The 13,877-nt window shown below is 38.5% G+C and overlaps 3 protein-coding genes across 5 annotated transcripts in view; 1 reads left to right on the top strand and 2 right to left on the bottom strand.

The window, feature by feature from the left end:
* The window catches only part of LOC134283941 (lysyl oxidase homolog 2A-like), a 16,539-nt gene extending 8,939 nt beyond the window's left edge, over nt 1-7,600 (bottom strand). The window contains exon 1 of the mRNA XM_062847832.1: nt 7,583-7,600. Coding sequence (XP_062703816.1) covers nt 7,583-7,600 — 18 coding nt within the window. The remainder of the gene's footprint in view (nt 1-7,582) is intronic.
* LOC134285708 (cGMP-specific 3',5'-cyclic phosphodiesterase-like) overlaps nt 1-13,877 on the bottom strand; it is a 425,298-nt gene that overhangs the window by 292,177 nt on the left and 119,244 nt on the right. The gene's annotated exons all lie outside the window — the stretch shown is intronic.
* On the top strand, nt 7,345-8,298 carry LOC134287574 (uncharacterized). The gene is made up of 2 exons (XM_062849633.1): nt 7,345-7,648; nt 7,759-8,298. Exons 1-2 carry the CDS (start codon nt 7,640-7,642, stop codon nt 8,236-8,238), a joined length of 489 nt encoding a protein of 162 aa, XP_062705617.1. The 5' UTR covers nt 7,345-7,639; the 3' UTR covers nt 8,239-8,298.

The following is a 13,877-nucleotide window of genomic DNA, read 5'->3' as shown; positions in this document are numbered from 1 at the left end:
CAAGAAAATTATGGGTTTCCCGGGTTTCAGGAGTTTTTAAGAAATTAAGAAATTTCAAGGTTTCAGTTTGAGGAAGGACATTTCAGGGGTGTTAAGAGGGTTTAAGAGGGTTTCAGGGACGTTTTAGACTTATAGAGGATCTTTGAAGTAGGTATCCAAGTGATTTATGAGGGGCGATTTGAGGGGTTCCAGAGAGTTATCGAGGGTATCGAGAGATATCGAGGATATCAAAGTTAGTTTTAGGGGTCTCCGATGGTTTCATGGAGTTTTCAGGGGTGTTCTACGGTGTCTCAGGGGGTTTCTGGGGTGTATCAGAGGAAATTTCAGGGAGTTTCAGGGGGTTTCATGGGTATCTGAGGGGGCCTCAGGAGTGTGTCAGGTATTCTCAAATTCACCCTGAGTCCATTCAGTAGGTCTTAGAGACGACATAGGATGCTCTAGGGGATTTCAGTGGGGTTCTAGAGACTTCAAGACATTTCACGCGATTTCAGGGGCGTTCCAGGTCATCTAAGCTGGTTTTCGGGGGTTCCATGGAGTGTCAGCGTTTTTAATGATCCTCAGGTGGATTCAGGGGATTTTAGGAGGATTTAGGATGATGGTATATTTTTGAGTTTTAGGGGGTTTCAGGTACAACATTGGAGGTCCTGACTCGCTCTGAAATGTACTTTTAGCTTCTTGCAACGCCTCTGAATGGGCTTCAAACGCTATAAAACAATTCACCAACTCTTGAAAGCCCCTAAAATTTCTCTGGAATGCCCCTAAAGCACACGTAAAACCAGGGAAGAAAAAAATGGTGAGGATTGCTGCTGAGCAGACACAAACGCAAAGCAAACCTACTCGTGAACAACAGAGGCCTGAATATATTCATACTTCTTCAATGAAGCTGGTTCGCACTCGTTCTCAATTCTCGAAGTCGCCTCGAGCATTTTGAACGCATTTACACGGCTGACAGCTTTGCTTTTCAGTATCAACGAAGCACAAAACATTACTTTTTGACGGATGTACTTTCCCCATCTCCACTAGTTCTTCGCGAATAAAAACTCGTTAGTGTTTTTGTTTTGATTCATACTCATGAAGCAGACGGGTGCGAATAAACTCACACACGGCTTACTACCGCAATCGTGAGTAAACCGTTTGTTCGGTTTTCACTCGCGAGTTGCTTCACGATGAGAACCTTTCATCCCAACTCGTTGAAATTTTCATTTAAGACCTCTTCCCTGAAGCCTCCAAAAACACCTGAAACACCTGAAATCTCCTTCTTTTAGGCTTTCCTGAAATTTTAGAAAACCCTCTTGGCGGCATCTCAAACACACTTGGGCAAAACCTTTTCTCGAGATCTAAGTTCCCTCAATTAAAGCACTGACTTAATTTATGTACCAAATTCCCTCTTCCTTGTTTGAATTTTGAATTTGTATTTTCAATTTACGCCCTCACAGTCCATGGCATAAAAAGAGGATCCAGTGAGTATCAAGAAAACGACGTGGAAAATTGAATCAAGAAAACACAAAGGGGATATCAAGTATAATGCCGGGATAGTGTTCCCGGTAAGAATTCTTGGGAGAACTGAATGAACCCCGCGACAAACCATTAGAGAGAGTCTAGAATAAGCTCTTGAAAACTCTGGGAGGCATTCCGGGAGCAATACTGGAAGGAATCTTGTAAGATCAATTCCGGAAGAAACTTTGAATGATTTCTCAAGGGGAACTCCAAGAGAAATCTTGCGAGAACCTTTAAGAAATATGTCAGGAGAAACCTTAGTAGACAAAAGGTTACGACAATTTGTTGAAGAAATTGCAACCCGGGCAGAAAAGAATAACAAAAAAAAATGCAAGTTTTACCATTCAAAAGGAATTACTGAATGGTAAATTTTGCCATTGGTTTGTTTGAAATAAGTGACAAAAGGGCAAAAATAATAACTGACATAGTTCTATGAAATATCTAAAGAATGTCAAATTTTGACATTACAATGGCAAACCAAGAACAAAAAAATTTAAGGTTGAGAATTGCAAAATATACCATTATTGAGTTATTGAAAACAGAACAATATCAAAATTAGTTATTCGCCTGTCACAAAAACAATATCAAAAGTTACCATTAGAATAACCAAAATTCAAACTTTGTCTTTATGTTGTACTTAATAAGTGCCAAAACTGAGATGGTTCATCAAACTCGTAAGAGGTCAACAATATCTCACCAATTGCAAAATTTGTTATGATAGCAAAATAAGACATTCAGTAGTGATTCTTCCAAATTGGATAAATGACAAGCGAATGCCATATTTTGATATGATATCATATTATGCTATTGACATGTTGTTTCAAGCTCTTCCTGAAGAACTCATGAATGACAAAATAAGTTATGACAATAAAATTTGTTATTATCTTGATTTTGGCTTGCCATTCACCTCTACCCGGGAAGAGAAACTCCGGAAGTAATCCAGTGTGGGACCCTAGAAACGATTCCGCAAAAAAAACCTCTGGAAAAAGTTTCGGGGAAAACTGCTGCAGAAAACCCATGAAAAACTTCTGAAAAATCCTGAGAGGTACGTTAGTAGAGATCCCAGGAATAACTCATATGGAAATTCTGGGAAAAATCCCAGGAAGAACTTTTGAGAAAAGAATTGCAGGAATTATTTGAAGAAGAATCCCGGAAGAAATTCTGAAAGACACCCCGCGACAACACCTGAGAAATATCCTGGGAGAAACTCCTCTGGAAATCCTAGGAAAAATACCGTGAACATTTCTTGGAGAAGACGCTGGAGGAACTCTGGGAGAAATCATGCAAGATCTCTGCGAGAAACTTCAGGCAAAATCAGACGGCATTCAGGAATCTCGGAAGGTTCACACGAAGGAATTGTGGAAAGAATTGCTGAAATCTATAGCAAATGCCGGTAGGAATCTGGTAGGAACATTTGAGAGGACTTCAATGTGGAATACGAAGAAAAATGTTGCGAAAGCAAGGAACATTTTGAGAAATTGTGGAAGGCATTTCAAGAGGTATCTCTACAAGAATTCCTGAAAGAATCCCTGATGGAATTATGGCAGAAATCCGAGTGCGAAATTGAACTTTCAGTTTCACTATCAGATTCATCTGCTTAAAGAGAAAAAATACAACGAAAGCTGTATGTATGAAACCGAAAGCGCAGTGGGAAAGGAAGCAATTAAGTGGGATGCGAATGAAGAAGGGGCTGGAGCTTTTCCAAATTTTCACTAAGTGTAATAACCTCTCTAGTGTGGAGCGGACCTGGTGTGATGGTTAGAACACTTGACTATCACGCCGAGGACCTGGGATCGAATCCCACTCCCGACAAACTCGCAAAATGTGAGTTCTTCCTTCGGAAGGGAAGTAAAGTGTGGGTCCCGAGATGAACTAGCCTAGGGCTAAAAATCTCGTTAATACAGATAAAAAAAACCTCTCTAGAGAGTTAAAAGCTTATGGAGGCCAAGTGCTTCAGATATTCAATCAGTGTTTACAAGATAGAAAAGAAGCTAAGTTTTGCTGGTACCAAGCCATATTGGAACTGAAGGCAATGAAAAAGTGGACCGAGAATCCAAGGCAGCTCTAGAACAAAAAAGTGATACCGTCTACTCTCGTTGGTTTGAACGACCCCTCTTGCAAACCAACGGGGTTCATTTTTTAATTTAAACTTCTAGTAACCCTGTGGACATCGAAAAACACTGGAGGTCACGGCATACAGTTTCACAAGGCAGGCTAATTACCAATGTATACATCAATTTTGAACGTGACGTCGCACATTGGAGTAAATCATATCAAAACCTGATCATAAGTGGAAAAACTCAAAATGAAGTAATTGGGTTTTCCGTTGTGTTTTTGCCAAGTGTAGTTATCGTGTAATCGTTTGACAGCTAAGCAGTGTCCAAATGTTTTGTTTACGCTTATCAGAAGAGGTTTAGTGAAGCTGGATGTTAGCCGTTTTCTTTGATATAACTCACAGCGCGTGCAAGTTTTGATCGTCCAAAGTGAATAAAATTGACAGTCAATCAATTCAACGATACAGTTTGTTAAATAAGGTTAATGTTGTTATTCTGTTAATTAGAAACCCAAATAAGTTGACGTGAAATTTACATACAATATATGAAAATATTGAAAAAAAAAATTTGATGGAATCCTTTACCGTACATTCAAAATGGAATAAGTTAATTTTCCGGCTGTTTCCGGAAAATCTGCTTTTAGTGTATGATAAAACTATTGTTCCTCTTTCAAATGCAGAAAGAAAACCTTCCGGATGATTCCGATTTCAAAAGTTGCAACACTTTGAAAAAATCTTGATAATTATATTATTATATGATACTAGCTGTCCCGGCAAACTTTGTCTTGCCGTCTTGTGGTGGTTTGACAACTGTTAAGCTCAAAAAAGCACCGCACTCTAGATTGATCTAATTTTCGATCGTGTTGATTTCCTTCCCAGCTCATGAAAAATCAGTTCTTTATCGATTTTCTTACTTTTCTAGTTGATTTTCGTAACTTTTTGTGCATATAAACACAACCACCATGAATACGAATCAAACCATGCAAGAGTCGTCCAGATCGGTTCAGCCGTTCTTGAGTTTTGTTGCCTCAAAGGTATTTCAAACTCATTTATATATATATAGATTATTTGCCCAAAATCACTATTTGGCCCTCTGAACGTATTTTTGCTGAAAACTAGAATTCAACAGCTTTCAAGCAAAAAAAAAGAAGTTTAAAATTGGTCAACTGGTTCAAAAGATAAGATTTTTTGAAAAATTTCTGTTTCGAAAAATCTTGATTTTTACTATCATAAAATTGGTCACCCTAATGATGAAATAAAAATAATACGGGTCTAATTATTTCCGATAAACTACAAAACCACCAAGTATCACGATGTTCGGAGACACACTATAACAATTTTCTATGGAATGGTGGTATTATTATTTGAAAAAAATCTTGTTGAAGTCAGTTAGATTGGTTGTTTCTCACGGCTAGGTGAATTCATTGTTATAAAATTCATTGAATACTATGAAATACGTTTCATTACTAATTTGGGTTGTATTTGGGTTGCGAAAATACATCAAAATAATTTTGATCAGTTTTGATGTACTAGGTGCTCCACTGTGCGTCGTTCTTATCGTCCTTTGATGATGTCAAATTTTCTGCTGTGGAAGGAGGGTCTGCTGTTTTCGCTTTTGTTTGTAACGTTCTGCCTGGTTCCTTGCTGCAGCATTACCGCTCACGCTGCGTGCTTCTCCTCAAAAATCATTATACACTCCTCGTCGAACCATTCGTACCGTCAACCCCGTTCCACATCGTACTCAATGGAGCTCTCGGCTGCGTCGTTGATGGTTCCTTTTACTTTACGCCAGTAGTTCTCTACAAGGGCAACATTGAGCTCGATCAGGTCGCTGGCAACGCTGCTTCGAGATTCTACGCGTATGCTGAGGCGACATCCGGTTGCTCTGTCACTCTACACACTTAAAAAAACTCAATTTTGATGGATACGTAATAGAGGAAATTGACGTAATCGTTCATGACATAAACAAACATATGATTTATTTTTACGTCTTTGAACACGTGAACACAAAAACAATCATCGACAAAGTCGATTAAGATATGATTGACAAGTTTTTAAGCGTGCGCCTGTAGCATTGGAACATTACACTTATTTTTCAGTTTTATGTGCCGAAATTTTACATGAACCATAACGCAAACCAACCAGACAATGTTTGTTTACAACAAAACGTCAAACGACGTCGTGGCTATGATTTTTAAAAAAATTTCCGCGTTAGGTATATTCTTCAAATGTAATAAATAAATTGACTATCTCTTTACGCAGTGGTTTAAGTGAATAAACATGGAGAAAGGAGGTGGCATGCAGAGCATATGCGTGAAGATACGGTTTGTATTGATCCAGTGGGCACCGATAGGGAAGTGTACTTTGCCGTGTCCAAACGCAGGAGGAGAATTTTCGGTTCGGGTGTGTAGTGAGCGTACACTCTTAAAAAATTAGGAATTTACACGTGACGTAAACCATCAACGTACGTAAACATTTCATGACTTAATGGCAAATTTGACTCAACTTTACATCCATCATGTAAGTTTGAGTTGGTTGCACAAGATGTCAACAAACCTATCTGACCAGATAGGTAGAAACAGTTTTATATTTATCATATGTCTTACAACTCGGTGATACAGCCGAGAGGTATACACACTGAGAATAAATTACAGTATTCGGTGAAAAAAATCACCGAAACTGGTCTGTAAACAAGCAAACTACAGCATTACGGCGAAATCGACGAAATTGCAGGAGAAAATCGGTGAAATTTAAGAAATCACCGAAGAACCGGTGAAATCAGACAAATTTACAGGAGACCTGTGAGTATTTTACCGAACAGATCGGTGATGGGACTATTTTACCGTACTACTGTAAAATGCGTTTGACAGCCACGCCGGCTGCTTTGAGCATCAGTTCTATTAAAATTTGCGCATCATCTCCAAGCAAGACTCTCTTGTACAGTGGCAGCAAGTGTGGTTCCTGATCAGAAGGTCATGTATTCAATTCCATCATCGTCGTTTTTTTATGAAAATATTGGTTTTTTGTGCTCGCATAAAATCGCCGTAAATTTGTAAAATTTACTGTACGTTCAGTGATATTGAGATTTCATTTGTAAACAAACATACCGAACGTTCTGCGATTTTTACGGCAAATTTGTAAAAAGTACCGAACGTTCCGGTAATTTTGACAGATGCATTTTCCTGAGATTCACAGTACGTTCGGTGGTTTGAAAAATCACCGAACTTTTTACCGTACGTTCAGCTGTTGAGATTACGGTAAAATTTTACCGTAATCCGTCAGTTTTTCTAAGTGTGTAGTACGTGCCTCTCAATCAGCGGACCAGAGTTCGAATCCAGTTCATTATTTTACTTACATATGTTTTATCACTCGCTTCGGCTCTAGCGATTGCTAGCTCGACTTTATTTGTGATAGAAGACGTAAATTTGTGTCAAATGGGCCGCTCCTTTTATGTGCATCCATGTGAACTTAAATTTACATGATTTTTTCTAAGAGTGTAGGTTATGTATAAAATTTAATATCACCAAGCTATCATCTACCATATTAAACATACGTTTTTTTTTATATTCATTTCTTCCTTATATATGCCTAATGTGAGACCTACTTGCAAAACTAATGTGAGACCTACTTGCAAACTATTGAGACCTACTCACTCTACATATGTATAATGAAAGAAAATATGTTCACCCCACAGATTCCCGTCAAACTGCATCATACATTTTTATGTATCTTATCTATGCTGATCCGCTAGTTTGACCGTTTCATTCCTGGTCCAATAATGCATAATCTACACACTTAATCTCCAAATTTGATCTCGGTAATAACAAATAACGAACTCAATCGGTAAAGGTTATTTTGACTGAAATGTCGTTAAAATTTGACAGTTCATCAAAAATAACTTGTCAAAAATAACGAATTTCGGTTATTTACGTTCATTGCTGATTATCGGCAAACTTTTTTGCCACAGCAATCGGCAATCCTATCGAGTTGCTGAATTTCGGTAAAGTGCATCTGTCAAAAGTGAAAACAAACCGCGTTGCCGGCTGCCATCTTAGAAAAAGGAAAGGAACAAGGATTTTTGAAGCTGAAATGATTCTCGTAAGTAAAACAACTAAACTCGCTTTAAACTAATGCTGTTTATGCTTCTGCTATTAATATTCATTTACTTATTAACTCACTATTAATGCCTCTTCTAATTTTCTTTTCAGTTCGTTATTTTGAAGATGGAGCGCAGCAGGAAGAGTGCCGGATTCTCGCTCCAAAAACGTGCCAGTGTGTTTGCTGCCGGACTTAACCAGCAGAAGCTAGTAGCCCAAAAACAAAATGGTCCGTACAAGCAAACCATCGGAATAAAGGCCGCCCGCAAAAGTGCTCCCTCGACCGGCAGAGCCGCATCTTTACCGGTCGGAACGTCTACGAAAAATCCGTCGCTACCAAAAGTCCGTTGTCGTTCCAGCGCTCGGTACGTGTTTTTAAGACGGATCTGCGCTTCGAATGTGCCACCGTTGCTGCCCTGCAGGAAGCAAGCGAAGCGTACCTGGTCGGACCGTCGGAGTGTTCGAGGACACCGCCTGTACGCGATTCACGCCGAGAACGTCACCATCACGCGGAAGCGTACGAGGAGTAGGAGCGTAGGAGGAAGTGATCCCGGAAGAAGTGTGAAATTGTGTTTTTATCATTGTGATTAGTTAAATGAAGAAACCATTTCGAATTAGAAAAAAAATCCAGAAAATGTATATTTTTCGTTTTTTGCTTGCGTTAATAAAATTGTTAACGTAATTATTGGGTTTCTCGCCAATGTTTAGACTACTGTGATAATTTGAGAATCCACTGAATCATCATTTTCCAGCGGCATTTCACACTAATCAAACAAACTTATTTTGTTTACCTGTTGTGCATCCGACGTCCCTGTCATGAACTCAACCGAACTTGTGTATGCCAGCCGCTGCGAAGTCGTGTGCGAAATTCAACTGTGATGATAATGAATTTCGGGCGAGTCTAAATGGGTGCAAATGTCGCAATATATTTTTTGTTTTATTTTTCTTCTTATCAATAAGCATGAAAGAAAACAAACATATACTGAATTTCGGTAATAATGTTTGCCGAAGTTTTCGGCAATGTATTACCGAAGCACTCGTCAAAGTTTGACAGTTGATATTTGTCAAGTTTGCAGGCTAGTCGGCAAGTTGAACTTTTACCGAGATTTTTACCGAGCTCTCAGCTGTTGGATTCTCGGCGATTTATTTTGCCGGCATCGGCAAATTAAATTAAGTGTGTACGCTCACTACATTTTTTTTTTCTTTATTAACTCTTGAACTCATTCTCAAGGTGAAGGTATCCACAATATTCTGTAGAAAACCTACTTTTAGTATTGCCCTCTAAATTGAAAACGAATTCCACTTGAGCCCAATTTTTCAAACCCCAAGCGAATACGTTGTTCTTCACAATGTAAAACCTTTGACCCAAAGAAAAAGATAAGCTCAAAACATTTCCAAAATTTTCTAACTATACAATTGTTCTACAAGCAAGATCAAATCTTTGTCACTGGTAACTTATTAAACTTCCCACTTACCAAACTGTAATCCAAATTCAGTTAATGCGCCTTTCTGAGTCCAACTCTAGTAAGCCTAATTTTAACTAAAGCTTGTCAAGCCCAATCCTCAAAACCGAGGCACGAAAATCAATCCAAATTAGCACAACTTATATGAAACCCCTCTCCAACTTAAACCGTTCTTTTGACTTGGAAACAAATTGATCTTTCTTACCAACTACTGTTGACTATTATAAATAACGAGAGCCTTCTGACCTTGGGTAAAAAAAAAATAGAACGGACCAAATTCAGCAACAATCTTATATGAAATAGACATTTTATTTAGTAGCTCACAGCTTTGCACGGCCTGTCATCCAAATGCCAACGGAATCTCTCAACATTCGCATTTAACCAATATCTTGTCATCACAAGCAATAGATTTCCATAATCACCAAAACTCATTGTTCTTTCGTCTTGACAACATAATAAGACCTTCCGAGAATATATTCTAAGCCACTGCATACACAAGCGCAGAAAAGGCCAAGTCCATCACATCATTCCAAAACAAATAAAAAAATAAAACTTGGCTCAATTCCGAGCCAGAAAGCATTCTGCTTCATAAAAATTCAACATCTGGTTCGGACCATCTACCCAATTCAAATTAGAATGTGTATAATCATGGTTCTACATGCTGGTTTCCACTAAATGGTTATCTTTGATAATAAAGCACAAATTACTAATTACTTACCAATTCCATCCAAACAAAATTTATGTACAGTTTACATTCCGTAACTCGCGCAGTTGGCCCCCACCGCTAGCACCACGCCAATGCTAAATACAAAAGGCTAGATTTTTCAACATGTTGAACAAAATACAACAGCGGGATCACACGAGGGTTAAATCAATCTACTTGGCTACTGCCAACTTGCTCGGATCACACCGTTCTTCAAACCCACCTATTACCAACAATAATAAATAAATAAATAAATATCACTTTCACCCCATCTCGCCTTATGGACAGGCAGTCGCGCGTCCTGGAGTCTGTTGCTTACTGGTCGGTCATTATCTATTTCACAGTTTCACAGATTTCTTTCCCCAACACTTTACACATTACACTCCTTGCCAAGCTCTTCTGTTTGAAAAATGTGACCACTACATGTCTTATAAATGTCATTTCAATGATGTAAACTTCAAACTATGTTGATTTTCATAATAAAATTTAAAATTTAATCACTAGATTGTGTTATATGTTACCGAAGTTTACTGATTTCAATCTCATTCATTAAGTTCCATCAGCCCTTAATAAAGTATATTTATAAATCCCCTTAGTCTCTTGGTACAAATTAATGAAGCTACTTGTCTGGACTTCACTGTCAGAGCAGCTGCAATGGTCTACATACTTTCGTTGAACATACTTCATCGCTCTTTTTTTGAAGGAACCTGCTAGGCTCCTTATTGTGTTTTTTTTTTTCTTGTGTCATCTTTCCTTTTCTACTTCTTCTACTGTCACCAAACAACAGTGGAACAATAAATCAAAAACGTGTCATAGTGACGTATATACCAAACCAAGAACAAAACCCACCTTATCAATTTGTGCGACTATCCTAAAACTAGTGATGAACTTAGTAGTGATTGTTGTGACCACTGAAATATGTACAATATATAATATAAAAATATGGCAAATAATAAAAACAGACACAAGCCAAAGGTGTAGTTGTAGAAAAAAAAAACTTGACATTTTAAGTAAGCTTCGCCAATATTTGAGGGCAAATTGAAATTTTTAATGAATGCGTAAGTGGTGGCAGATTCGCTTATAATATGTTTATTGCGTATTTTAATTAGTAAATTTATGCTTGAGGAGCCATCGCATAACCCAGCTTTATGTTGGTTGATTTTATGTGTTGAAAGAATATTGAAAAAAAAGTTTGTAAAATAATAAATAAAATAATTTCTGGAATAGAGAAGGAGGCGGATGTAGTGAGCGTACGTTATGTATTAAATTTGATTATCATTTCTAATATAGAGAAGTTGTGAGTTCATGGGAGTAATGGATTTGCTTATTAAGTATGTTACTTTAGTATCTTATCTTTAGTAAGTTTAATGCCGTGATTGGAAAATGTATTTATATTTGAATCTAGATCAATAAATTTGGCGTGCTATTCCGGTCAATATAGAGCGCGCGAAATAACATCGCACAGCTTCCACAAAAAGAAAAGCTTTTGTTTTGTGCTTTTGAAGCAAAAGTTGGTCCGGGCCTGTCTTCGGATTGAATGCGTTCGTATGAATCGGGGAAAAGCGACCGCACTGACCAACGCATGTAGTGAATGAGATGACATGAATGAAGAATGTGCGAGAAGGAGATAGGTAGAAGATAGCGTGTGGGCTTGAGGCTTGTGTAGAGATTGTGGCTTGTGTAGAGCTGTGGCTGTGAATGAGAAGCGATCAGTTTATTAACGAATTTTGTGGCGTATGGAAGTTTTATGCGTAGCTCGCGAACGGGAGTTTCAGATTGGTTCCGTGTTTCGCCGAATTTCACTGCCAAGCGTGCGGATACTACAGGGTGTTTGGTATAAAAGTGTGGAAATCTGCTTGATACTATTAAACTGTTATACCCAAAGTAACAACTAATGAATAAAATATATTGACATAAGATATCTGGTCTTTACTTCATATTTTTCCGAAGAAAACCCTGGGGAGGAGAGCTCTAATAATAAAAATATTTAGAGGAATTGAGGTTATGTTACTGACACAACGCACATGCAGTAAAATTACAAACACGCTTGAATCAGTCTCTTGTAAAAATAAGTTCAAACTTAATTTTGTGTCATTTATCTCGCTGCAATATGTCGGAGTAAAATGACACAAAATTACATGAGTTTTTCGAAGTGTATAGGTTGTACCGTAGCAGTCGCTGACACCTCACATTGCATTGATGGTTAGGGAGATTTTTGGGTTTCATCACTAGGTATTGCTCAAAGTCGATGTTAGCACCACGATAGGTCCTGAAGCCGATAATGTCGGAGATGTTCCGTGAGTGATTCCGCTTGGTGGGGTTTGTTGAGTGATTCCGTCCACTGGTAAAATCGATGAGCCTTACACGTTTTCGTTCTCCAACTGGTGGGCGCTGGGCTTTACAAACGCCGCCGGTCTTAAATTCCTGACGACGTTTTCAAACTTATAGCAATGCAAACAAATGCAAAACAAATAATTTTAGCTACGTTACGCCCATGGGGCAACCAGCTTCGAACATTCAAAATAGGTATATTTTTTTCCAAATCTTTAAAAGTAGGAATAGGTACAATGTGTTTTCTTGCTTTTCACCTCATACACGAAACTACAAGTTAACAATGCAACGCTGGTGTAGAATTTTTTTTTTTTTTGTTTAATTAACGACCTTTTAATCCAAAGGATCATTCGGGTCGGGCTTTATTTCAAATTCAACAATAATTACATATTCAATTTTTCACAGGATTTTTCATAATTTGCCAACTTTTTTTCCATCCGTCGTGAACGTCTACTATATACAGCTAGCCATCCTTCCACATCTTTTGGATCGGGATCAGTGTCGGTATCCGTGCACGTTTCCATATCGCTATCCTCTACTCTGTCAGTCACGCATTGTTCGTCAATCTGCTTCGTTGGTGTCCCCGTTTCTCGGCAAAGATCAGCTTTCTTCCGTGGTGGTGATCGCTCATTCTGTGCAGTATGAATCTGCGGTTGTATTAGCTGAGTCTGCTCTTTCTTCCGTTTCGCAGTATGTTGTGCGTCATCAGCTTTTGTCGTCGGCGTTGCGGTGCGAGTATTGCACAGTGGTTTACTGTCTTTTGTTCCTAGTAGTAGTTCCTAGGTAGTGTATTTTTTTTTATTGCTTACACAAGATCTACCAGTATGTAGCGGTTTCTTACAGTACCTACACGATTTTGGCTGGTTGGTATAGGTAACAAGTGTTTGTTCTGTTTTGATTGTGACAAATGAGTTAATGTGTTCCTTGAGCGTCATTGTTGCCACACGCACTCCAGAATAGATTCCGCTGCCGGCAAAATTTTTCCCCCATACACATTCTTTTACGTTATGCACTTCTCCGTTCCGTTGAAGGTATGCAGCAATATCGTCATTCGTCACATTTTCGGAGAGGTCGTGTATCTTTACCTCTGTGCGTTTATCATCCATTGCCAGACAGACTTTGTAACGTATTCCGTCGACTTCCAATTCGGTACGGTCGTTGTGTTGGTCAACCACTTGCAGAGCTGTAGGCAGATCTACACATTTGACATACACACAGTGATGTATGTGGCTCATCTGCAGTCGTTTCACTTGCCATTGTTGAAGTCCAACAGCTCGAAAAACGAAGTTGTGAACTTCCTCAAAACTTGGACGTTTCACAAATTTAGATAAGTCTACCTTGAAGGTATTCTCACGGTATACAACTTGCACCATCACTTGCTTTAAACTGTAGCAAATTAAATTTGCTCAACGTGATAAGAGAGAATATTCCATACGTGGAACGCAGTCCAATGACGTCTTAGCAGATAGAAAGCTTCGGCACAACTGTGTAGAAAATTCTATTTTATTATGTTCTCCGTTCGTTATTGAACTTCATATGCCGTGAGCTGCGCTGCTCTGACGATACAGCGTATAGGGTATGTGTGCCATCAGTAATCTTATGCTCCCATTTTCATCCTATTCGAAAACAAGCGATTACGGCACTGATTGACTCCGTTCTTTTTGTTTTCATGGGTGCTCACTTCTGACAAAAAATACAAAAATAAGAAATAAAACAAACAGCGCTTCAATCCT

This window comes from Aedes albopictus, chromosome 1 (genome assembly GCF_035046485.1).
Source record: "Aedes albopictus strain Foshan chromosome 1, AalbF5, whole genome shotgun sequence".
In the NCBI taxonomy this organism is placed as follows: domain Eukaryota; kingdom Metazoa; phylum Arthropoda; class Insecta; order Diptera; family Culicidae; genus Aedes; species Aedes albopictus.
Note: the sequence above shows the minus strand (reverse complement) of the source record. Positions and strands in the feature narration are given on the sequence as shown.